General features: G+C 39.6%; 1 protein-coding gene across 6 annotated transcripts in view; it reads left to right on the forward strand.

Annotated features, from left to right (window-relative positions):
- pard3bb (par-3 family cell polarity regulator beta b) overlaps positions 1-25,919 on the forward strand; it is a 228,620-nt gene that overhangs the window by 66,595 nt on the left and 136,106 nt on the right. For all 6 annotated transcript variants that reach the window (XM_044365206.1, XM_044365207.1, XM_044365205.1 and 3 more), the window contains 7 exons: positions 4,507-4,577; positions 14,962-15,045; positions 16,445-16,570; positions 20,390-20,648; positions 22,181-22,289; positions 23,635-23,774; positions 23,964-24,092. In XM_044365206.1, the coding sequence (XP_044221141.1) occupies positions 4,507-4,577; positions 14,962-15,045; positions 16,445-16,570; positions 20,390-20,648; positions 22,181-22,289; positions 23,635-23,774; positions 23,964-24,092 (918 nt within the window). The remainder of the gene's footprint in view (positions 1-4,506; positions 4,578-14,961; positions 15,046-16,444; positions 16,571-20,389; positions 20,649-22,180; positions 22,290-23,634; positions 23,775-23,963; positions 24,093-25,919) is intronic.

Below are 25,919 nucleotides of genomic sequence, written 5' to 3' on the forward strand. Positions count from 1 at the left end.
TTGACATACTGTTTATCAAAACACATGTTCATTTCAATTCATCACCCACGTCTGCAAAGAGATATTTCAAGATTGATTGACTTAGGTTTATCACTTTCATACAGATGGACTCACACACACACACACACACACACACACACACACACAGACACACACACACACACACCATACACGTACACACAAACTTTCCAGCATGCATTCCTATTAATTTATCATACTCACTCTGGGAGCGTTTTCAGGGAACACTTAGCTTGATTGGTTATTCAGTAATTAGTAATATCACTAATAGTTCACTTTTTTTTTTTTTATCTGCTTTTAGCAATTATTAGATTGGACCGAGAAGACTGCTTGCAGCCCATTTATTATAAGCATAGTTAGTCAAGGTAGGATTATCCATCATTGAGTTAAAATGGAAATTCTGCTTCTCTATTCTCCATTTTTTTGGAGGGCCACTAATGCACACAAGTATCGACTGAGCTGTCCAAAGTCAGCAGACTGAGGTAGTAATTTTTCTCTGGAGTTGTCTGTAGTACATTTCCAAAAAAATATTTGTCATCTAATAAGTATCTTTTTGATTTCTTCTCAAATAAATTAGCCAAAATAAATTATTTCTGAATGTTGAAATGTAACATTTGTACCTTTTTAATATCCAAAATGCTCGGACTTTTGCTAATGTTGAACATGTTAGTAATAAGTAATTGAGTTGAGCTATTGGTTGCAGTTCACAGGAAGTTGGTTATGTATAAGTGGTAGAGGTGTTCAGTTAAATGTAATTTTCTAATGCTTAGTGCCTAGAATATGAAATAAATTAATGTTTAAGGTATTTTAAGCAAAAGAAAGACTTGACTGTTAAACCAATTTAAATGATTCAATAATATCTATGATATTGTGATGTCAATAGGAATAATTATAATAATACATTTATTTTGTACCACACTTTTCATTCATAGTGAAACTCAAAGTACTACAGTATTAATAACATAGAACATACAACATAAAGAAAACAATAATAAGAGTTAAATTGAAAAAAGCCTTTTATAAAAGACTAGGGTCTGTGCTGCCCTCAGATGGTTAGGAAGACAAGCGTGACGCAGCAGAGCAGAAGGCTCGATCCCCCATGGTGCAGAGCTTAGTACTGGGGGTCTGGTGGAGCAAGCTGCTGGCAGATCTGAGGGTGCGGGTGGAGGTTTGTGGTTGATCAGTTCCTGTAGGTGGGTACGCGCATGTCCGTCGATGGATTTGTATGTGTGTAGAAGGACTTTGTAGTCAATCCTGAAGGAGACAGGGAGCCAGTGCAATGAAAACAGAATTGGTGTTATGTATTCGTGTTTTCGCACTCTGATCAGGATCCTGGCAGTGCTGTTCTGAATGTACTGGAGCTTCTGGATGCTCCTGCCTGGGATCTCTGTGAAGAGCGCATTGCAGTAGTCCAGTCTAGAGGAGATAAAGGCATGGACCAGTTTCTCTGCATCTGTTTAGAGATGTTTTTGAGATGGTAGAAACAGGTTTTGCTAGATGTCTTATATGGTCATCAAAAGTCAAACCTCTCACCCAGATTAGTGCCTGAGGAGGGAAAGGGGGATGTCCTGGCCATCAAAGGTGAGATGAGGTATGGGGGATGACTGAATCTGGTGTGTAGTGCCAACGAGGAGAGCTTCAGTTTTGCTGCTGTTTAACTGGAGGAAATTTGTGCTCAGCCAGTCCTTTATCTCCTTAAGACATGAATAATGCGACACTTTTATTCATTCAAGTTAATTTACTTGTTATGAATTACCCATTGCTAGTAACATATGTTGCTGGCCTTTGTAATTAATATCTTGCTCTTCAAAGAGAGAGACAGAGAGTGTTTCTACATACAGGTATTAAATGAGACATTCAATTAAGCACCAAAAGACTTTCCAATTAATGTATCAGTGGCTGTTTTTTTATGACAAAGAGGTTAGGATAATTAATGTTACCTGTCACCCTGTTATTAATTAAGCTCACATGACAGCATCTGCAGCTAGGCAAGACTAATTGATTTCCAAGCCACCAAACCCCGAACATATGTTTAAAGTATCTGCTGTCTGTCATTCACCGCTCACCTTCTACCGTCTCCTCTCGTCAGCCCGTTGTCTCTGATTCCTCGGCCCTAAATTTTTGCACAACTTCAGCTGTTGTTTCTCGCCTCAGCCTGATTCTGTCCCGCTCTCTGACATCTTACTCACATTTTCTCGCTTCATTACTCATCCGTCTTTGCCTCGGTTTCTTTCCTCTGCTCTCTCCTTGTCTGACAGGTGGTGTAAGTCATATGGCGACAGGGTGAGAGGTCAAAGGTGAAAGGTCATGTTAAGAGTCCATTAGTGCCCACGACTAACATCGAGCCTTATTGAACTGTGTGTATTTGTCCGCATATGCTCACAAACATGTGCGCTCAGAGACTATACGATATACACAGGAGTACATGACTAAACTCAGATATCCACGAGCACACATGACCATGAAGACACATGCACATTAGGACTGGATGGCAGTTCTGATTATTTCGCCAGACATTCTGATACAATAGTATCAGCAAGGCAAATTTATTTATATAATGTAATGTAATTCAGGCTCGAGGCATTTTCCGAGGCAATTATGATGTTAAAATAAAGACAATGAAGACAACATTAGTAGGCAGTAGAGAACAAAAGGCTTTAAGTGGGTTTTTAAAGGTGATCAGGATTGTTACAAACCTTAGATCAGTTAATTAAAGCGCCCAATTTCAGAAACAAGGGTTTTATTATTTGGCACATTTAATCTCATACTATAATACTGATGCTTACATTTGTGGCAGTGGTGATGTGTTTCAGTGCATTACATTGTAAGGAATTGAAGGAGACCTTAGTATATAATACAATCCAATAACACACGCTGCTCCACAACAGCCTCAGAAATGTCTATAGATGGTTCTGTTGAAGAAGTAAGAAAACCTCATTCTAAATCTCATTGACATTTAAGATAATAGAGATGACCCTAAAAGCCATTCGTGGAATATAAGCTTACTGAATAATATGTTGTGTGGTTTGCTCCATATGTCTAAATAAGGATTTTTTTTTTTAAAGGCACAGTATTGTTGTTTATCTAATATTTATTCTTTGAGCTGCCTTCAATGAAAACCATTTTCCACAAGCCTGAGAGCTTATGTCATCATCTTAACAGAAGGGGTGAGTCAAGTTGCTGCGGCTAATCCATACATGGCTGTACTCTGGCCCTTACCAGGGCATTAAAAAAGACATCTTTAAGACAACAGAAATTACACCTAAAATGTAGGTGTAAGAGATTACATTAGAGGAGAGTGTTGAAGAATATTGTAGATTCATGATGCCTTTATTATTATGTGTGCTCCCACGCCAGTAAAATTTAATTGGAGCTGTATTTTTTTTATGCTAACAAAGAAATACTAATTGCAAGCGCTGTTGTAGATACTCATTTATCTTAGAATATGGAGTCAACCACAGGAACACATTATAACGTGTCCAAAAAAACAGATACCAGCACCCCTCAATAAGAGTTTGCTATAAGATACAGAAGCTAGTAGACAAGCAGCTGTTCCCAGAGGTGACATCAGGCCTTTTGGTCTCTATAGACCAATTAAATCAATACTTCTCTTTCACGGTGTTTAAAAGCTACAAAACATTATATGATAAATATTTGAAAATGTTATTAGCTTCACAAAGGTGGGATTTGTCGCAGGGCTCTTCTGACTTTATTAAATTGAACAGTTTCAACTCTCTGGACTCACAAACATACGTAGGAGCGATAGGTTGCTGAAAAAGCACCCGCATTCGTACGTGCAGACACCGTCACAGGTTGAATATAAGATCATTCATCACTCCTTTATCGTGGGGCATGAAATCTTGTCCTTGTGGAGCTCACCTCCCTGAATCCCTAACACAACACACACACACACGCTTCATGCCAGTCCTGTGTCATTGAATAAAGTAGTAATTACAGCTCCCTTGGCTCACATTTACATCTTTTTTTTTTTTTTCACACCTTCTCTCTCTCTCTCTGAGTCATCATGCCCATTGACAGTGTTATTTATTAGCGCTTGACAACACTGTCTTCTTGCCTTCAAATATTAATTGATATTTTTCCATCATCCATCCATCAATTTAGCAGCTCCCTCACTCATCTATTCATTCATTCCCTTTATGTACTCCCCCGTCTTTCGAATTGCAAAGACGTAGTCGTTGAGCTCAGGATTTCATATTAGGTATAGTGTATTAAAAGCCAAAATCAAAACAGAGGGGAGCTCCTTTTTATTGCTCTTCTTACAGCTTTTTGTTGATTTATGCTGTTTATCAGTTCATCCATCCACACGTCCCTCCGTATCCATGTTATCTCTCATCATTTTTTTTTTTTTTGCTTCATCCATGAACTCTTTCCACTTTCTGACAGATTGGATGTGTTCTTTTTATTGTCTCTTCTCCAAATGCCATTTACTGACTTACAGGAAATCTATTCTGTGTGTGTTCTCTGCAGGCAGCGAGTCCCGCTGTGGAGAGGCCAGCAGGGGTGGAAAAACCCCAAGGCAAACATACCTTCAATGGCAGGTCAGTGTGTTTGTGTGTGTGTGTGTGTGTGTGTGTGTGTGAGAGAGAGAGAGAGAGAGTTAACTCTTGTCCATGCCGGGTTAATTTTTTAATCTATTGTGCTGATTGTTTATGTATATTACTATACTATATTTGGTTTATGTATGTTATGTAGTTGTGAGGGTAGTTATTTCATGTGCGTGTTTGTCTACATACATGTTTATTGATGTTTGTGTGTGTGTTTCTGTCCTACTTTCTCTTCATTAAAGCTGTATTCTAATCTAGATCAAGGCCTTTACAGATACAGTTAGTGTAGAAATTCTCCATCATTAGCCCACTACAAAAGTCTGCCAAAACAGGGTCAGGGTCATGCACACACTCACCCACGCACACACACACACGCACACACACACACACACACACACACAGACATGCGTAGACTGGCATCCACACACAGGCACATAAATAAATAGCTACAAACACTCTTGCATCTGCTTTTTTTTACAGGCAGACACAACTCAACCCATAGCACACACACACAAACACTAATGAGTCCTGCTTAATTAAGTGTTGGAGGTTCAGAATACCCTATGTCTCCTGTGGGCCATTTCGGTGTGTGTGAGCTTATTTTAGTTGTGTGAAGGGCGAGGCAATATGGGGCCAGGCTGATTAATTTTAACCAAGAGAAAGGACAGGCAGTTACCATACATGTAGAACAGTGGACATTAAAGCATATGCTAGGCACCTATGAATCTGTTTATGAATAATTAGAAAGAAGCATTACTCATGTTAAGATGTTTGTATGTGTTACCTCTTGGACCGTTCAATTTACCAGAATATTCCTGTTTTCTTTGTTAGCATAGTCCTAGCTTAGCTTAGCATTAGGGGACTTAAAGGAGGCTTAGAGGAGAAGAAGAGACTCAGCAGCCAGACATTTCTCCATTCTCTGTTTAAGAGTGGCTGAGATTGACAATAAAATGAGAATAGCTGGTTCACCTTAAAGGTCAGTCCACCTTAAGTGAGCCTGGCCAGGTTAGGCTAACTTCCAGCTATTGGAGAAACAACAGACGAGACTTTTCTTGGTCTTGAGAAGCTGCAGCATTTATTAACTGACACACTGTAGTCTGTACTGTACATTTACTGCCAGATTGACAACTTACTGCTAACCTTTTCCTCTGCCCCGCTCACATTCACTGTCACTTTTCTGCCGCTCGCTCTCAGCACTCGCTCAACTACACACTCGCTACGCACACACATTACACACTGCCCTATTCCTTAACAGAGCTATGCTACTCTTATAACAATTCCATGATAACGTAGGGCAATATAGTGCTTGCACAGTGTGTGAGTGAAAATCAGTAGTAGTCCATTAATATTAATGATCGTGTGAAATTGTAGCAGTGGTGCTCATAATTCTGCAGCTGTAGTGTGCCGCTGCAGAAGGAATATAGGGGAAACACTGGCATGCTAACACGTTAAACTAACATGGTACCTGGTGAACTTCATACCTGCCGAACATCAGCATCTTAGCATTACCATTATGAGTATGTTAACATGCTGTTGATAGCATTTAGCTCAAAGCACTGCTGTGCCAAAGTACGGCCTGATCAAGTTGTCAGCATGGCCGTGGACACTTACACTTGTTTGTAGAGCTGCAACGATTAGTCGATTAATCGATTAGTTGCCAACTGTTTTGATTAAGTAAGTAACGATTAATTGTTTTGAGTCTTCTCAGTGAATATTTTCTGCTTTCTTTAGTCTTAATGATAGTAAGCTGAATATCTTTGGATCGTGGACTGTTGGTCGTGACAAAACAAGACATTTGAGGATGTCATCCTTGGCTTTGGGAAACAGTGATTGACATTTTTCACCATTTTTTAACATTTTATGGACCAAACAACTTATCGATTAATCAAGAAAATTATCGACAGATTAACTGATAATGAAAAATAATTGTTATTTGCAGCCCTACTTGTTTGTGTTTAGATGATATGGTTAAAATGTGGATTTGTTTATATTGTTGTTTCTATTTGTGTGAGCATTTGTGTTGCTTCACTTGATGGATACTATTGTGTGATGTCTAACAATGTCACAGAATAGATACTTAAAAGAAAAAAAAATCATTGATTCAGTCATTCACATCTCTATTATCATGATTGATAATAGAGATGTGACCTCCTCCTCCTCCCCTCAGAATTATGTCCTAACCCTGAAACTTTTCCACTACTGGCTATGAGCACAAATTAAATTACTTCTAGGAAACATACAAAACCAAAGTGACCAAACAGCTTAACCAAGGCCAGTCTCAACAATAGCATGACTAAGCAGGCATTCAGACTGAAAACAGCCCCGGGGGGTGTGTTAGTGGAGGCATATTGCTTCAGGTACCGGCAAGAAATGTTGGTTAATGTTGGCCTGAAAGTGGCCAAATATGAAACCCAGGCAGCGAACGGGTCAGCTGTAAATCAGCGTGCTACTCCGTCTGACAAAAACAAACGACCTCTGTTAATGGATTTGTATTAGTCTGTGTTTTAGAAATCAACAGGTTAGTTATTGGCACAGTTAATTCATAAATACTAAAACAAAATAATGTGTAGTTAATCTGTAAAGAGTACATGTGGGGAGAGAGAATTAGAGCTTTGTGGAGAGAATAATGTCTGACCTCAGCAGCTGTTTTAGCCTCTCTCCATAGCAACCAGCTGTACCCACAGAGCGCAGACAGAGATTAGATCACACACACACACACACACACACACACACTCACACTCATATTCATTGTAGACTGCATAGAGGCACTCACTGTGCAAGGTTAGGGCAATGACTGAACAGTCTTGTTTCTTTCTCTTGTATCTATTGAGCTATATCACGTTCAAATTATGACATTGAGTTACTGGGATACACAATCCTGTCACCTGAATTAATGACCTGATGTAAATTCTAATTAAAGTAACTATCTAAATGGAAGTGAATTTCGAGAAAGTTATTTGAAAACGTGGGTTTTAGCACGCTTACTATACAGCTCAGTGCAGTGAATGTAAATGTAATTACTTAAGACACCACCCACTCACATTCATTTCATTCTTTCAGGTTTGTTTTCTCCACATATATCTTCTCATGTGTACACACACACACACACACACACACACATACTCAACGCATAAACCGTCTCAGCTGTGAGTAATGTAAAAATGATGTAATGGTTTTTGTGGTCGCCGGGGAAACGATCCTTGAAATTGCAAAAAAAAAGTCCAAAATGAGTACAGGGACACAGCTATAAATATTAGAACAGTAAAGCATACAATAAATGAACGTGTGTGTGTGTGTGTGTGTGTGGCTATATATGAGTGTTTATATGAGTGTTGGTTTATTGAAATAGCATTGCTATCATATTTTATTTCTTTGTGAAATAAGGCTCTATATCGGAGGTGTTTTAGAAAACCGGGAGGTGAAAAGGTAAATAGGTTTCACTGGATGCACAAGACAAACTGGATGTGAAAGGGGTTTTCCAGGGTTAACAGTGGTTATATATCTGTTATTTTCGGACATAACACTCTCATTAATCATCAGTGAGGATTTCAGTTCTCATGGTTTTGAGAGACTTGGTCTGTATCCATCCATCCATCTATCCCTCACTCCCTCCCCTCATTCCTTTGTTTCTTTCCTTTTATATACTTGTTGGAGCCAAAATGGGTGTTTTACTGTACTATAGCTGAAGTTACATTTACACTCCAGGCCCCAGTAGGGAGCAACAACATAGCTATGGTGGTGTCCTTCACTATTATATAATATAATTCACTTTTTCAGTTAGTTTTTTTGAATGACAGGAGGCACAAAAGTTCTTACAAAGTCAACATGACTGCAAGATATAGATAATACACAAACACGCCCGTAGTATATGTCAAACTTCATCACATCTTCGGCGCTTCAAGCCCACTACAGCGCACCACGAACACACGAACATTCATCTGCTTAAGGTTAGCGTTGATCCCGTAAACAACACTCAAGTCATTCATTTACCACAGCGCCAGCGCTAATTGGATAGGGCTGTTAATGTAATATATCTACACACGGTTATTATTGATGCTAATAAAATGTGTACTCGTTCATTCATCAAAGAACTACCTTTTTTTTTTTAACGTGTTTGTGTATTTGCATATATTAACCTTTAGCAGAACTGTACATTTTAACTGTTCCCGTTACTCCCTACGTCTTTTGGCGCTTTGGACTGTGAAGACCAGCTTGAAAAGAGTGAGAGAGAGAGATAGAGAGAAAGAGAGAGAGATGATAAGAAAATGGATGAGAGGGTGGAATGCAGCGAGAAGAAGAAGAGTGGTTTGGTAATGCACATCCTCGTTTTTTTTTGTTACGTCTCCTCTGTGTTTCTGTCTTTCATAGCGAGGATCAGTGAAGTGGCAGGTGGATAAAGAGAACACCTGCTCTCTTCATCTCTCTCTGCTCCTCTCTCTCTTTCTCTCCCTCTCCCTTTCGGTTCGTTTGGCTCTTTTTCTCTGTCTCTTGTTCTCTCTCATTGTGCTCCCTCTCTCTTTTCTCAAGTCCTCACCCATTTTGTCTCTCTCACCCCACCCCACCCCCGCCCCCCCACTTCATTTTTTGCATTGATGCAGCCTGTCAAACATCTCACAAAAAAAAAAAAAAAAAAAGGAAATGTAAATGGATCTCAAGTGCTTGCGTGTGTATGTGTTCTAGTGGGAGTGTTAGAGATCAGAGGCAGAGCAGCAGGAAGGGATAGAGGGAGGGGTGGATGTTATTTTTCCTCTCATATTAATGCTATTCATTAGCCTTGTCTAATTAATTCAGTGCCTCCTCCTTTCATTTCACTATATCTTGCTCCCAGACCACCCTCGTTTCCTACCTTTTTTTTCCCTTCCCTCCTGTTTCTTCTTTTCTTCTTCTTTTTTCTCTGTGTCATTTTTCTTCTTTTCTTCCCCTTTTCTCTTCTTGTTTACCCTATGTGAGTTTTAGTCACAGTCGTGTGGATCTAAGCATGGCGATGTCGGTGAGTTTGCCCAACGCTGTTGTTGAATGCTGTTGGATGAATCACCATGAAATGTGGTAGAAAAATTCAGAGTCTCTAGAGGATGAATCCTCTTGACTTTGGTGATCATCTGCAACCATAGGGTTGGATTTTTATGCCTCCGTGCTGGTGACAGTTGTGGACAGAGGCGTTATGTTTTCCGGCTGTCTGTCCGTCCGTATGTCCCTCTGTCCATCCGTCCTGTTCTCATGAATGCAACGGGGAATTACTTCAAATTTTGCACAAACGTCCACTTGGACTCAAGGATGAACTGATTAGATTTTGGTGGTCAAAGGTCAAGGTCACTGTGACGTCACGTCTGTCCCATTCTCATGAATGTGATATCTCAGGAACACCTGGAGGGAATTTCATTACATCTGGTACAAACATCCGCTTGGACTCAAGGATGAACTGATAAAAAATTTGGTGGTCAAAGGTGAAGGTCACTGTGACACAACATGTTTTTGGCCATAACTCAAGAATTCATGCTCTATTTATGACAAAGTTTCACACAATAGGATCAAAGGATGAAGTGAAGACATTTTATATCCAAAAGGTCAAAGGTCAACTTCACTGTGACATCATAATGATCTGCGAAAACATTTTTCTGGCCAGTATTCAACACCATAACTCAGGAACAGAAGGGGAGATTGTGACCATATTTCACATTTGGTGGGATATTGAATTGGTGACACTAATCTTGCGTGCCCACCTTGAAACCGTGGTGATTGTACAGATCTTCTGTGCTGCCGGGTTGAAGTTGTGTAAAGCATCCAAGTTTTAAAACTTGTAGCTTCTTTGCAGCAACATCCATATCTGAAGGACAGAACTCCCCGTACACGGCCGGTATTTTCAGTCAGGTGCTGGTCGGTCGCAGGAACATAAAAGGTGAAAATCAAAATTAACCACTGCACACTGAGATGACTTTACTGTGACTTTATTAGGAGCGAACAATGCGTTTCGCCTGTAGGTTCGCTCAGCACCTCAGAATTCATTCACCTCAGAACCTAATAAAGTCACAGTAAAGTCATCTAGCTTTATCTGAAGCTTTGTCTACTGTCATGGTTGCAACTTATTGTTCTATCAGAATCAACTTTACTGTCCAAACATGAACACATACAAGGAAAATACACTTAATGCCTTTTTATTAAATTCCTTCAAAGTCTTCATTACAAATATTATATGGATTTAGATAGACATGGATGTAAACTGCAACTTGACTGGTTGGCGGAGGCATGCAACCGTGAGGTGGTATTTCTAGTTTCTAGTCTTAACATCTACAAGGTGGATTTGCCAAAAAAAACAAAAAAAAAATGGTTGTCTGGGTTACGGTGGCTGCAAACTAAGCAAGTTAGCCCTTACGTCCTTCTCCCTAGCTACTTTTAGCTTTTCTTTGGGCGTTCCCAGGCTAGACAGCCTATATCCCTCCGGTGTATTCAGGATCTGCCCTGTGGTCTCCTCTCTGTTGAATTGGTCAGGAACACCTCCACATGGGAGTTGGCCAGGAGGCATCCTAATCAGTTGCCCGAACCACCTCAGATGACTCCTTTCAGTGCAAAAGAACAGTAGTTCTACTTCAAGCTCCTTCCAGATGTCTGAGTTCCTCACCCTCTATCTCTAAGGGTGAGTCCGGCCATCCTGCGACGGGAACTAATTTAGTCCCGTCTGTATCTGCAATCTTCCGGTCATTACTCAAAGCTCATGACCATGTGCGAGGCCTCGTAGATAGACCGGTAAGGCTCAGGCAGGCGTCACCACGACTGCCACAGTGTCTGCGTTACTGCGTCAACGGATGCTAATCGAACTGTGACTTTAAAACTCCAGTGCCAGTTAAACTTTACCAACAAAAAGCGAAATTGTTGGATGTCTGAGGTGCTCCTGGAGCTTTTTCACCACCATCCACAATTAATTTGTTTGCATAATATAATGCATTGTAAAAGTATAGTATACATCAGCATCACACTCAGTAATTAAGTGCTTTTTAGTGTGTATACTGACTGTTTTGAGGACACTTTCAGTCACTTTTCCAGTGGTAATGGTAGATACTCAAAACCTGCTTAGAATATGTATATGTAATATGGAATCAGGAGAAATTTTAGCCTTGGTTTTCCCTTAACTCTGTTTTTTTACCTTTTTTCCTTTCCTCTCTAACCTCCCTCTTTCTCTTCTCTCTCCATCCTCGCCTTCCTACCCCTTCATTCTTCCTCTTCCATCTTCCCTCTCGCTTCCTCTCTCTTGAAGTCCCTTGTTTCTTATTGCCTGGATTAACTTAAATTTGCTGAGTGGCGATGAGGCAGCACCGGCTTTGTTTGTGTGTGTGTGTGTGTGTGTGTGTGTGTGTGTGTGTGTGTGTGTGTGTGTGTGTGTGTGTATGTGGGAGAGAGACAAACAAAGGGAGGGAGAGAGAACTTGTTTTTGCATTTTATATCTCTCCCCTGTGCCACCCATCATCATCAACCACCCTCTCTGGAGTTTATCAGCATCTGTACTATTATCAGTTCACGGAGGTTTAGGGATGGATGGATGGTCTAGAGAGAGAGAGAGAGGGAGACAAAACGAGCAGACGGCATTAGAGACAGAGAGAGAGGAGAGGGTGTAACTAAAGAGCACAAAACTAAGTTCAGACGAACTCACTTAGAAAAAACACACACACACAGGGAGCAGAGAGAAGGTCAGGGGAGGATTAATGGCTGTGCTCTGATAGATAAACTAATCAAACAAACAAAGGCTTCAACATGCACACAAATTTAAACACAGACAGAATGTAAAGCAGACTCACACTTAGAATAATACAAACCAGACACAGACATTGAGAGATTGAAAAAGAGGAAGAAACCCATGGAGATGAATGGCACAAATAAGTTCTGACAAACACAAATGCACACTCACAGAGCAGTCTGTAGTTTTGTTGATTTTGAATAGAGAGTCGGCGTTCCCTCCTCTAAGGACCGGGTTCGCAGACGTGGATTAAGTACTTGACAAAAAAAGTATTTTTAGCACAGCGAATGCATCCACGGAAAGTGATGTGTCAATAGTAGTTTTCAAAAGTTTTCCCCAGGAGACACGTTTTCAAGACGGCTTTGACTCTGGTGTCTGTATGTGTTTGTATTTTTGTGCCACCATGCGTGTTTGTGTGCGAGACCTGGTCTACAGTTCTGTTACTGTGTTTTTTTTGGTCTTTCTCTGCTTACTTCTTCAGTTTCTCTTGAGATCATGTTTTATTTTCTGTACATGTGTGTGTATAAGGAATGATTGATCAGATGTTGCTCTTCTGTATTGTGTGTCGTCCAGGTAATTTTAGCTTGTGTCACAGATAGGGCTGCACTGAATCCTTCGAAGCTTGGTTCGTTGCCATGGTATCTGAAGGGCAAGATCAGGATTCAAATATTCATACATATATATATTGCAAAAGATAATCTCTCATTTGGTGTTTTGATGAAGGTGGTGGAGAGTTCTGTCCAACACCAAATCAATCCAAAATCTCCTATAGGTGTTCAATTGGGTTGAGATCTGGTGACTGCGAAGGCCATAGCATATGATTCACATCATTTTCATACTCATCAAACCATTCATTGACCCCTCGTGCCCTGTGAATTAGGGCATTGTCATCCTGGAAGAGACCACTCCCATCAGGATAGTAATGTTTCATCGTAGGATAAAGGTGATCACTCAGAACAACTTCGCATTGACTTGCAGTGACCCTTCCCTCTAAGGGGACAAGTGGAAGGTGGCCAACAAGGCTTTGAATAAATTCAAATAATTGCTGCTGAAGCCTCGAAGCCCAAAAAAAGGTATTCGGGTGTGTCTGACTGCTTCCTCACAGAGCTGCTACCATCGCCTTAGACTTCAAACTTTACCTGTTTTGTTTGGTGAAAACAAATTCTGGTGCGTTTTACCGTCTAGTACAGTTTGTTTGGGCTGGTGTGAAAGCTTTCAACTGGACTGAGACCACTTGAAAAGGTGGGTCTGGTTCGATGTCAACTCTGGTTGACCATCCACAGTATTTTGTGATGTGATTTTAGCCTAATTTCAAAAGATGAACTCTTATTACATCCATCTGCTGATTGAGAACTCATCAGGAAGCGATCTTGTAATAAACAATCTTTATATGCTATGTATATATTTATGCAAATCATTTGGTAACCATAGTAGCATGTATGCGATGATCAATCAGACAAGTAAAAGCTGTTAAAACTGTGGTACATTGTGCTTGTATCATAGTCCATGTACTTTTGTAGTGCATGAATTCCATTAAACAGTGTGTGACATTGCAATCCCACAGTAATCCCCCCTTAATATTGTTATCTAAGACGCTCCTGTCTAAACTTGTTTGTCGTTATAACATGCGGCTGATTTGCAGTCCAATAATACTAATAATGCTCATTATCCGTTATTTATTCGTGAGGTCTTTCTGACACCAGAGAACATAAATATAAGAAATATTAAAGTGCTACATGACTCACTGTCGGTCAATACAATTTGATTTTTCCACATGGCTGCCTGTAGCACTGATGATGCAGGATGACAGTTACCAAAAGTGTCCAACTAATGAGTTACCTGTCAGTCTGTATAACTTCATGTTTGCAGCTCCTGGTACGTTAATAAAAAAGGCAGTGCAGGGCCTGAACTAAAAGGAAGACTTTGGTCCAGATGAAAGTGCCTCTACTCTTGTTTAAAAATCAATAACTCATCTTCTTAGTAGCTAAATTTAAAATATTGCACAATATTCATCAGTAGTCTGCTGTGATTTGTCTACATCATAGGATCAACATTTTGCATAATGACAACAGAATGAGCCTATTTTATATTCACTCCTCTTGTTCAACATTGGCAGGTTTCCAATTGCATTCATCCATGTCTTTATAGTTGGCACACAGCTCGCTCTTGCTATCAAGAATTGTATACAGTTAATGTGGTTCAATTCCACAAACCTTAACAACACAAAGTATCAAAACTTCACAAACTACTCATGCAGTGATCGCTTAAGTCTGATTCAATTCACAGGTGTCCTCTGACATGCTTCCAAATACATGCACTGTATATACTGTAAAAATACTGTACCAGTATCAGTTTCTTGCTCAAAACTCCCTCACACGCACACACACACACTCACACACACACACACACACACACTCACACACACACACACACGCACACACACACACACACACACCTCTGTCTCATTCATTGGTTGTACTAAATCAAAGATGCCCTTTATTTCAGAACGTGAACCTGTATTGTATTTTAGTATACTAATAGCAAATATGTTATTTTTCTCCCACTGGTGTGATTTCTGGTGTGTGTGTGTGTGTGTGTGTGTGTGTGTGTGTGTGTGTGTTTGTGTGTTCAACTGTGTGTGTGTGTGTGTAGCCTGACCAGAATAGTGGAGATCCTGGGAGAGGATAGTCCCCTGGGAATCCATGTGGTTCCCTACAGCTCATCCCTCAGTGGACGGTAAGTTGTGCTTCCTGCAGCCACACACACACACACACACACACACAGGCACTTATTCCTTGACATACAATCCTATCCATAAACATTCCACAACATAACACATATACATCCACCTGCTGCGTTGGCTGCCTGTAAAGGAATTTAGTGCCACGCAATCACTTACTCACTCGCTCTAATTCTGTCCTTTAACCTTAAAAAAGCCTGGTCTGTTTAGCAGATACAGCGCGTAGCTATAAGAGTTATATTCTGCTAATCCTGTTCTGCACTTGTAAGGAAGGGTCTGAAACCCTAGGCAATGCAATACACAAACCTAGCAACGACACGCACACACACACACACTGACACACAATATGGGAAAAAAAATAAGAAGAAAATGAAAAAAATTGCACAGCTATGCAGGGCTTTTATTTGGGTGTGGGACAGTCAGACAGTGGACGGGGATTTCCTAAAGGAAAGCAGGATGAGTTTTTATGGCTGTTCTCATGACTCACCTGACCCTGCCAATCTCCTTCTTAGATTCCTCGCTCTCTCTCTCTCTGTTCTCTTTGCCCTTGCTTTCTCTTTTTTTCGCTGCCCTCTCCTCTGTCTTTCCTGAAGACTTCCTCCATCCCTTTCCACCATTTACCATCACCCTTTCACCTCTTTCAGGCCTCGTTTTCCTAGTTTTAATCTTGTGTTCCTGTGTTCATTGTTCATTTATCTCTTGTCATTTGCCAAATATATGTCAAAAAAATCAGCATCAGAGTATTTTTACATCAAAACCCTTGTCTTTTCTCTTCCTGTAAAACAGTTTCAAGTGTTTGATGACTCATCCTGCACATGGGGGCGTTTACAAAAGTTCATCCAATCAAATGTGCCTTTGGGCACGTAGCTAGCCACACAGGTCACATAATACCACACTTCACCATTTGTGGGTTGTAATAACGATCAGAGCAATATGGAGAGAGATAGGAAGAGATGGGTGTTTGGATATCAGTGGGCGAAGACTTTTTCATTTACAAAACAATGTGGCTGAGGTCTAATTCATTCATCTCTCCTTCATCCTCCTCCTGATCTAACAGGTAAGGGAGGTGTTTGTGGAACCAACAGTCCCCTGTAGCTCTGTCCCGACCCTCTTTTTTAACAATAAAATCAAAGGCAAAGGATTTGTTTTTCCATCTGCCTCGTCTGTCTACCTTTCAGTCTATCCTACCAGTGTACCAGAGTCAACCTGTGGCCATTGTGCTCCCATACATATCTAACATACAGTAGCCATGTCTAAGTACGCTATACGCCCCATCATACACAAGAACGTGCTTGTGTATGCATACATGGGTGCAATGTCAACGTGATGTAAACATGCCCAACGATTTATGCAGTATATAACCTCCCTTTCTCTCTGCGCTCACTCTCCTGACAGGCCTCTTGGTCTGTACATCCGTGGAGTTGAGGAGGAGAGTCGGTCAAGGAAGGAGGGATTGTTCCAGGAGGACGAGTGCATCGTCAAGATCAACAACAACGACCTCATGGACAAGACCTTTAGCCAGTGAGTGCCACACGGTTTGTGTGTGTCGGGCCTCAAAAAGGCCTCTGAGATGAGTTAAATAGCATGTCCAGAGGATAACAGAGAACAAAATAAATGTAGCTACCTCTACACCAGTTCTAATGTAACACTTTACAACATAGTTTTAAAAAACATTGATGTATAGATAGTGACAAATTACCCTAGTGTCAGTTCAAATAAATATATATGCAGTCGATCTTTATGGTCAAAAAACAAGACCATAGATGGGTTTATTTTGCATGCTCAAATGATATAATTACATCTAAATATATGTATTATATTGTATTATATGTTTTTTTTCTATGATTTTAGGGTATTGAAGAAAACTGGGTCCTAATTATTTAAAGGGCAGGTTCACCCAAATTACAAAAACAGTGTGTCATGGGTAGTGATGTCTACTCATGTAGGAAATTTTGGTTTTATGTGCTCATGTTTTAATATGTCTGCCTCAAGGATTTCTGCCTGCATCCCAATACAATGACGAGGAATGTACTTTTTTTTTTTGTAGATCAGATCTTAAAACATGGCCAAAACTAACAAAACAAATCTATTTTTTTTATAAATATAAATATACATTTATAGAAAACGTAACATTATCAGTATAAGAAGAAGTAAAAACAAGCTCTAAAGGAGGTGTGGGTAGATGCATTTCACATATAAAACCTCTTGAAGTCAGACCTGCCTCTCTTTTCTTCCTATTTCCCCTGCCGTCTCTCCGTGTGTCTTGTTTCCCTTTCCATTGTCAGAGGGCTTATATCACTGTTGTACTGCCATCACAGACAACACCAAAAAGACACTTGGCAGATGTTTGGAGAGCGGTGCATCCTAAATTATCAGTGTGGGTGCGTGTCTGTTAGAGCTGGCCTTTGTGTCTGCTCATTCCTCTCAGGAAAAATTTGTTCAAGATTCATTTGACACCAGATGTTTCTCGGCAGAGTTCGCTCGCTGTGTCATTGAAACACCTCAAAAGAAGTACGTTAACATTAGAGTATTTGGGGATGTAACATGATTACAGAGCATTAAAATGACAAAAGACCCACCTGTAAAAACGATTGCCTCAGATTACAAGGACCGATGTGGATGTTTTAATGATTACAGCACATTACAATGTCTATACAGTCTACACAATAGTCCTTGTCCAGTGTTCAGTGTGGTAATAAGATTATATGTGAGGTATTTTATGCTGTACTGTAGGTAAATGGATTATATCCGGAGGGGGTGGCAACTATTGTTCAAAGACAGGTGTATAGTCCAGTGTGCACTCTCTTACCAACACAATACACACACACACACACACACACACACACGCACACACAGTTTTTCACCCATACACACTCAACTTAAAACAAATATCCCTACACATCTAAACACAGACAGATTTCAATATCAATGAAACTAACTAGTCTTTAATCTTGTATGTGATATAGACAGACCATTTGTACATGGTGACAGGTGTGAGTGTGATCTGTGACACACACACACACACACACACACACACACACACACACACACACACACACACACATACATGTACACACACTTGTCAGTATTGTTCTGTCATGGCAACTGAATTGAGATATGTAATATGTGTAAGTAGGCCATTTACAAGTCCACTGATCCCTATGAGTGCCCTGTCCAAGCACACACACACACACACACACACACACACACACACACACCACATTTGTCCCAACGTGACAGCTGTATTTAGGAAGCCTGCTTGATTAGAATATCTCTTACACAAATGTGCCTCCACACCTTGTCCAATCAGAATAATGATGTCATCTGTGCACAATAGTCCGCATACACACACACGAACACACACAAATTTCACATGCTGTTTCATTGTACTGCATTGTGGTTTTAATACAATGAAAATCTATACAAGTGTCATTCAGCAAGGTGTGACACAAGCATTTGCTTAGACTGCCTAGTGTGTTTAATGGTATTAATATGCAAAATTCTGTCTTAGAAGAATAAGAAGAAATGACCACCCCCCCAAAAAAAACACACACACACTTAGACCCTGTCCAAACCATTTTTACACAATACACCATTCACAGAAGTTGGCCTTGGATTTATATGCAAAATAATATTTTAATGTGTCCCTCAGTGTGCTATGGAGCCAAGAAAGCAGAGCTACAATTTTTAATACTTACATTTCCACAAATTAGTAATTTTGACCATCCACCATCTAATTACTTGTGTGATGCGTTAAGTAAAAACCAAACACCCAAGACACAATATTATTTTGTACAGCTAAGTGCCATTGAAGTGTACAAGAATACATAAAATATTTTAAGCAAAGTTGATTTCCACTGGTGATTGGTTGATATAGATGGAAACTTCCCCACAACGCCATTGTATCACCAGATTTACGTCCATAAGTCTAACGTATTATTATTGCATATGTATTGTATTAAAGGATGTATATCCTTCATCAATGACTTTCTAAACATAGTCTCTGGCTACGGAAATATTATGATCATTATGCATCTAATAATAATGTAGGCGGAAAACAATAGGATTGTAACCTAATAAAATTTAAATAAACTTGATTTTCCCTGTTGGTTATCTGAGATGAATGATGGTGCGTACCTATGGCTCCTGACGCAACGGTCCCTCTAACTTGCTTAGCATAATCTGATAAAAAATAATTCTCTGCAAAATCCTCTCTTTTATACATCATGTGATAATAATGGTCTGCTGTACAGGTGTCATGTCTGTGTTATGTCTCCTGCTCTTGCTTCCCTTCAGTTTATCTTCAAGCTCAATAAGGTTAAAAACAACAGCAACAGGCACAGTGACCCAACAGAAGTAACCAATGACAAGGAGGGAAAAATAGAGATGGATATATACAGTTTACATATAATGCAGTTTGGATAATAATGAAATACAGCTGACAAATAATGATATACGTCCCAGTATTACACAGTACTATTAGTATGACAACAGTACTACGTTTTAATGAATCTGGGTACATAAACTAGTCAACTGTGTTCCAGGTTCTCGATATTCTGCTTTTCTATGTTTCTGTTGTATAATTAAATGGGTTTGTTAACATTTTAGATCTCACATTGGGTACAAGTAACTTCTGATAAGCAGTTGTCATTCAGGATTTAAGATACTTTGTTGAAAAAAAAAATCATCAGTTGACAATCATTTGAAATCCATTTAGTTAACCTGTTAGGCAACACTGTCCCACTTTAGCTTATTTTCAGGATCACTTATGCTCATTCTGACTTTTTGGTTGTAAAATTGAAAGATTTACGTTTTAATGAGACCAGGGTCATGACTGCAATCAAAAGGGTTGAAGAACAGTAACCTTCTTATTTTGAATATATCATTTTCAGGCTTGTGCACAAAAAATTGGGTGCCTGGTAAGAGGTTAACATACGTATATGAGCCTAACATACGAGCCTATGAATTACAATTTTCTGAAAATCGAAGGCTCCATTTAGATAATTAGCAATTAATTGGAACCCTTTTAATTTGTCATTTATAATCTGGTTTATATCGTGAATCTTTTATTAAATCTTTTTTTCTTAATTGAGTTATATATGCTTTCATAATTACTTTGCTTGTTACAGAGATTGGTAACATCATACTGTACATAATTGTGATTAATGGCATAATTAGTGTAATAAATGATACTCGTGTCCTACATACAGCACCCATACTTGCACCCACTTGTTGAACAAAACTTTATCTCTCTTTTTCCCTTTCTTCCTCTCCTTCACCAATCACCCACCCCTCTCTGTATCTTTTCCTTCTTACACTCTCTCTCCTTCACCCTCCCAGAGCCCAGGAAGTGTTTCGTCAGGCGATGCGCTCATCAGTTGTCCGTTTGGAAGTAGTTCCCTCCTCCAACAGAGAACGCTATGAGAAGAGTCTGATAGGGCACCTGGTTAACAGCAGCGGCGGCCCTGACGGCAGCCCCCGAATTACCAAGACCAAAGAACCTCCTCCACCTGTCAAAGCCAAACCCGTGTTTAAACCTTCTGAGAATCCAGCCATGCGATTGGCAGAGGACGCTGCCAATCTAGAAGCTGCTGCGAGCGTAAGTTGCTCTGCTTTATGTTAACCTGACTTCAGCGGACATCTTGACATTGTGAACTTTTACTAGAGCTTTCAACGATATTCTGCAGTCTTCCTCAATGGATAGAGTTCGCTCAGTTATCATTACCACTCATTACCACTACCCACTGAGAAAAACCACAAGATGTGGTTAAAATCTCTGGTAAAAGCTAGCAAATGGGCCTTGATATTAATATTTTTCATCTAATTACTATTTCCAAGGCCAAGAATAGTCTTTCACATTCAATTATTCATTGGTTTCAGTCAGTCAATATAGACTGATACGATCTAAAAACTGAAATCCACAAAAAAAAACTAAGCAAATATACGAATCAATGGATAAAAACATATTTATTTATGGTTAGATGAAGTATTATTAAAGAAATAGAAAAGGTGGATATGTCTGACCAGAAACTAAATCAACAAAAGCTCTTTGGACAAACTGGAGAACTTTCCTGGAGAACATACAAGCCCTAAACGCTTCCCCAGACATCAACAACTTGGAAGTGTTCATGAACTGTAATTGAAGGTATTAAAAAAACATGATTTTAGGGATTTGACCCAAAATATTGCTCTATCAATCCAATGAATTTCTTTCATAAGAACTGGTGAGTCTTTCTTATTCAAACGCATGTAATTGTGTCGTCAACATAACCATAGTGACATGGCTGACATCTGAAAAACAGCTGGCACCGAGGCAACAGTTACTTAGCAACAGCTGATTATCAAATTCATTTCTTTTGGGCACCCAAGTGAAAAAAAAAACAAAACAAAAATAAATGATGTTGTGATGCAGGCGTTGGAGCAGTGTTTCATAAACTTTCAGCAGGGCTCTACATTTGTTGCTCGTTTCTGATGTTTCCCTACATGCAGTATACACATTTAGCTTTGTGGGCTTTATGTGATACTCCCTCTACATTTTCCACGAAATGTGTTTGACATCGAAGTGTTACAAAAAACAAATTCCAGTCCTATTTGAGTATCTGGCTGCTTTAATTTTGAACAAGTCAGTTAATCTGTGCTCTCTTCATTGCTTTCGGTAGTCCAAAAACAAGAGAGTAGTTTGTTTGTTGTTGTTGGGAGGCGATTCGCACCACGAGACCCTACCAGTAAAATTTCAGTACAGTGGATTTATTTGGAAAATCCAACTTTGCTGTAGCCTCTTTGAAGTCTTAACAACTAAACCAGAAGTTATTTCATAGTTCTTTTTGACTGATTTTTTGTTTTTCCCTTCGTTACATGAAAATAACAGAAAATACTCCACATCTTCAATTCTGTAAACAAAGCTGAAGATGTTGATGGCAACGGGTGACTCATAGGAGTCACTCGTATCTAGGCTATTACTTCACCCACCTCTATAATTTTGTAAATGTCTTATGAATAAAAGAGAGTTCAATTTAAAAGTTCACCAAGCAATTTAAAACAAAGCTTCAAGAAATTTTTTGCAAGAAGAATGTGACAAATTCAAATGTAGTGCTGTAAGAATGACTTAAATGCTCTACATTCCCCACCTAGACCCCCAAGGGGAGGAGTGAGAGCCCTCTTCCTAAGAAAAGTCCTGCCCTCTCCAGCTTGGTGACAAATAAGCGAGGAGGACGAAGATTGAGGATTGACCTAAAGAAAGGTGAGGAACACCTGGCTTACACAACAGAGCCTCACTCACACAGAGTCCAGCTTCGTTTTTAAAGCTTCGGTTTTGGATCAGCACTGTTCTGTGTGTGTGAGTTGATGTGTTCACTGACAATTGGAAACTTGTGTTTGATCTTTTAAGTGGCTTCTCAATTTTTGTCCTTTGGTTTCACTTTGTTCCCTTTTTAAACATTTACATATTCAAAAGTTTGGTTGTCTTTAAAATAAATATACATGTTATTTTGACCATTTTGTAGCAATATGGATTATCTATATGGTGTCGATAATGTCTTACTATAATGCTAATACTTAAAATCGGTGTGGTGTGTGGACAGTATGTGTATCAGATCAGCACAAAAAGAAGTAATCTGCTCTTTTTTATTTTTATATATATTAGTTCAATTTTTCTTTCACATTCACTCCCTTATTTTTAGAGTGTACTTTATTAACCCTCTTTATTTCTCATTTTCTGAATGTATGACTCACTTTATTTCTTGTGCTTTTCACTCAGCATGTTTCTTTACAGCTTTCATTCTCTGTTCTCTGGCTGACTCTCCTTCCTCTCACCCTTCCTCTCTCCATTTTCCTGATTCCCTCTCTTCGTGGTCTATTAAGTTTTTATTGATCTGTTCATTTCTGCTGATATGAATTCATACTGGACCAAACTGCTGACTTGGCTCTGCTAAAGAGACCAGACTAAATGAGGTCTATAAAACACACAACTGGTCTCTGTGTCTGTGTGTGGTCTTTTTGTGTGCATGCATTCATGTTCATGAGTGCTTTCTTACACGTGTGTGTATATATGTGTGTGTGTGTGCACATGTTTTTCACTGATTAGTATTTTAATCTTCCTCACTTCTCTTTCCAGAACATTCACTCCTCATTTCCGCTGTGTTACACTCACGCCTCGTTTACCTCTTCTCTTCCTCAGTCCCTTCTCCTCCTCTCTGCCCCACACCTGAACCCTTTTTGAAACCTTCACACCTGCTGATACTGTAGCAGCATTTATAGCTAAAGGGTTTAAAGCAACACACACACACACACACGATCTCCTGAGGCTTTAAATTATCACGTATACAGTATGTACTCAGTAGCTGAGTCAAAGACACTGTGTTATAGTTCTCAGGAGTAGTTTAAGGTGTGTGTGTTTGTGTGTGGGAGGATGACTGGGGGATTTTTAGCCTGTGAAAGACAAATATAGAAGCAGGGAGTAAACAGCTATACAGAATATTTGTCTGTCAATGTAGGCCTAGTAGTGCTACGTTTACTCGCATACTGTAACTCACCTCTCAATTCTCATTTATTTGTGTGTATTTGTGCATCTGTGTATGTATGTCTAGGTTCGGAAGGTCTTGGTTTTACTGTTGTAACCAGAGACTCTTCGGTTCATGGCCCCGGTCCTATTCTAGTCAAAAACATTCTGCCACGTGGAGCTGCTGTTAAAGATGGACGCCTACAGTCTGGAGACCGCATACTAGAGGTACAGGACTCATGTAATCATTTAACAAAGGACATCTGCTTGAATCTTCACTCTAACTCTGCATAGTGAATTTTATAAGGATATAAAAGACATGAGGCATTGAAACATCAGAAGTAAAGAAGGAGAAGACAAGGAAAGAAATATACTGATGATACACTGGTGGTGTTTTTACTTTGTGCGTGTGTGCAGGTCAACGGTGTTGATATCACAGGTGTGGGCCAGGAGGAATTGGTGTGTATGCTACGCAGCACGCGGCAGGGAGAGAGTGTGTGTCTTGTGGTCCTGCGGCAGGAAGACATGTTCCTGCCCCGAGAAATGGTAAGAACCAATCACAATGCCTTATTCTCAGACCATTCTACACCCTCAGCCAATCAAATCAGATTTTCTGGTCAAGCGGCAGTTATAAGGATAGCGGTTTCTTACTCATTTATCTAACAAGGTAGCCAGAAAGACATCAGTTTTTATTTTCATACGTCAGTTCTCTCTAACTTTGCAATTTTTGGTCCAATCAACAGGCTTGCCTGGATGATGCACAGCTCAGAAGCCTATAGGAAGGCTTCTTTTTTTTTTATAAACATTAACCACAATGTCAATAAGGGCTTTTCTGAATAAATCTGAAAGATGATACACTTCCCTGTTCATAATAATAATTTTCTCTTTTTAAACTTGCCAAGTAATCATGTAATACAGTGTGCGCCCATTGTGAAGCTTTTTATTGATATTGTTCATATTTTGTGCCAGTCTTTCCCTGCAACTTTGTTTCATGCTGAATTTCAACACTGTTTTGATTAATAAACCTCTTCAATTCACTCTCGTTCTATTTTTCTATGCTTTTTCCTTCAATCTGACTCTGCATGATCAGCTAGTGTGCATGTACTGATGTCAATTGTAGTTCTTTTCCAATGTTTTCCAACTGTAGGTTCAAAATAATATATTTTTCGAAATGTCTTGTCATTTTCAGACACTCTCTCAACTCAACTCAACAGTTGCTATTTTTTTTTTTCAATAACACAATAACTGATTTTCCGTATTGTAATATTTTCTTCTTTTCTATCTGCTTTCACATTCATTGAGCAATAAATCTGTACCTCTTCCCCCATCCTTTCGACTGAGGTTCTGTCACATAATGCTCTGTTTCATCACTGTCATTTCAATTATAGCTGCTGTGTCGGCGATGACTCTCACTTTTCCCCACAACTTTGAAGTGTCAGTTGTTTTGCAGCACACATGCATCCCTGCTGACACAAAGGGAATAACAAGGAGTCTTACTGTACTTTCTCAGAATGTTATAAGACCACTGATTTTTATTTAGGTCAATTTGCTTTTGTCTCCCCTCCACCCATCACTTTTGTCTTTGGTTCATTTTTTCCATCTGTCGCTATATTGTATTCGCCTTTTATGTTGCCTTTAGTGTCTCTTTTCTTTCTTTCCGTCTTTTTCCGCTCTTATCGACTGATGTTTCCTCAGCGGCTGCCAGGAAGTTCCATACACACACATGTGCATGCGACCTTGAGCCCCATAGGAAATTCTGTTTCTGCAGACAGGAAAGGGACCAATGTGTTGGAGTGTGTACATGTGTTAACATTCTGGATCATTTGTGAGTGTTATATCCAGTTCAGAGTTTTTCTACATGCACGCATATGTCTGATCTTTAAGGCAGTTTTCTTTGTGTGATGACCAAGGACGCCCTTTTTTTGAGTTTTATAAGTGTTGCCGAATACCTCCACTCATCATCTTACATGTGTTCACTGAGAATTTCTACTGGTACTTCTCTCCCACCATACTGTCACACAGCAAACTATGCTCGAAAGCTCCCTGGGTATCCAGTTCCTTGGAGGAATGAATCATGATGTTTTACAGCTCCCAGATGGAAAGTTGTTGTAAACTGGGGAAAAACCGCATCATTCAATTTATCCCGATGCCTCTTTTAGGTTGCATTTTTTTTGTAAATTGTATCTTTTGACAACTTTACCTCAATTTTGAGCTAGCGGGCATTCAATCTGACCACATGGTAACTGGACAAAAATATCACTCACTCGGTCAGGAAAGTGGAAACGGACCTCCCATTGGTCTAGTATTATTCATACCAAATGCCAGTGTATTGTCCTTCTGCATACAATCTACAGCAAAATATCTCCCATAGGT

Source organism: Thunnus albacares, chromosome 11, assembly GCF_914725855.1.
Source record: "Thunnus albacares chromosome 11, fThuAlb1.1, whole genome shotgun sequence".
NCBI lineage: Eukaryota > Metazoa > Chordata > Actinopteri > Scombriformes > Scombridae > Thunnus > Thunnus albacares.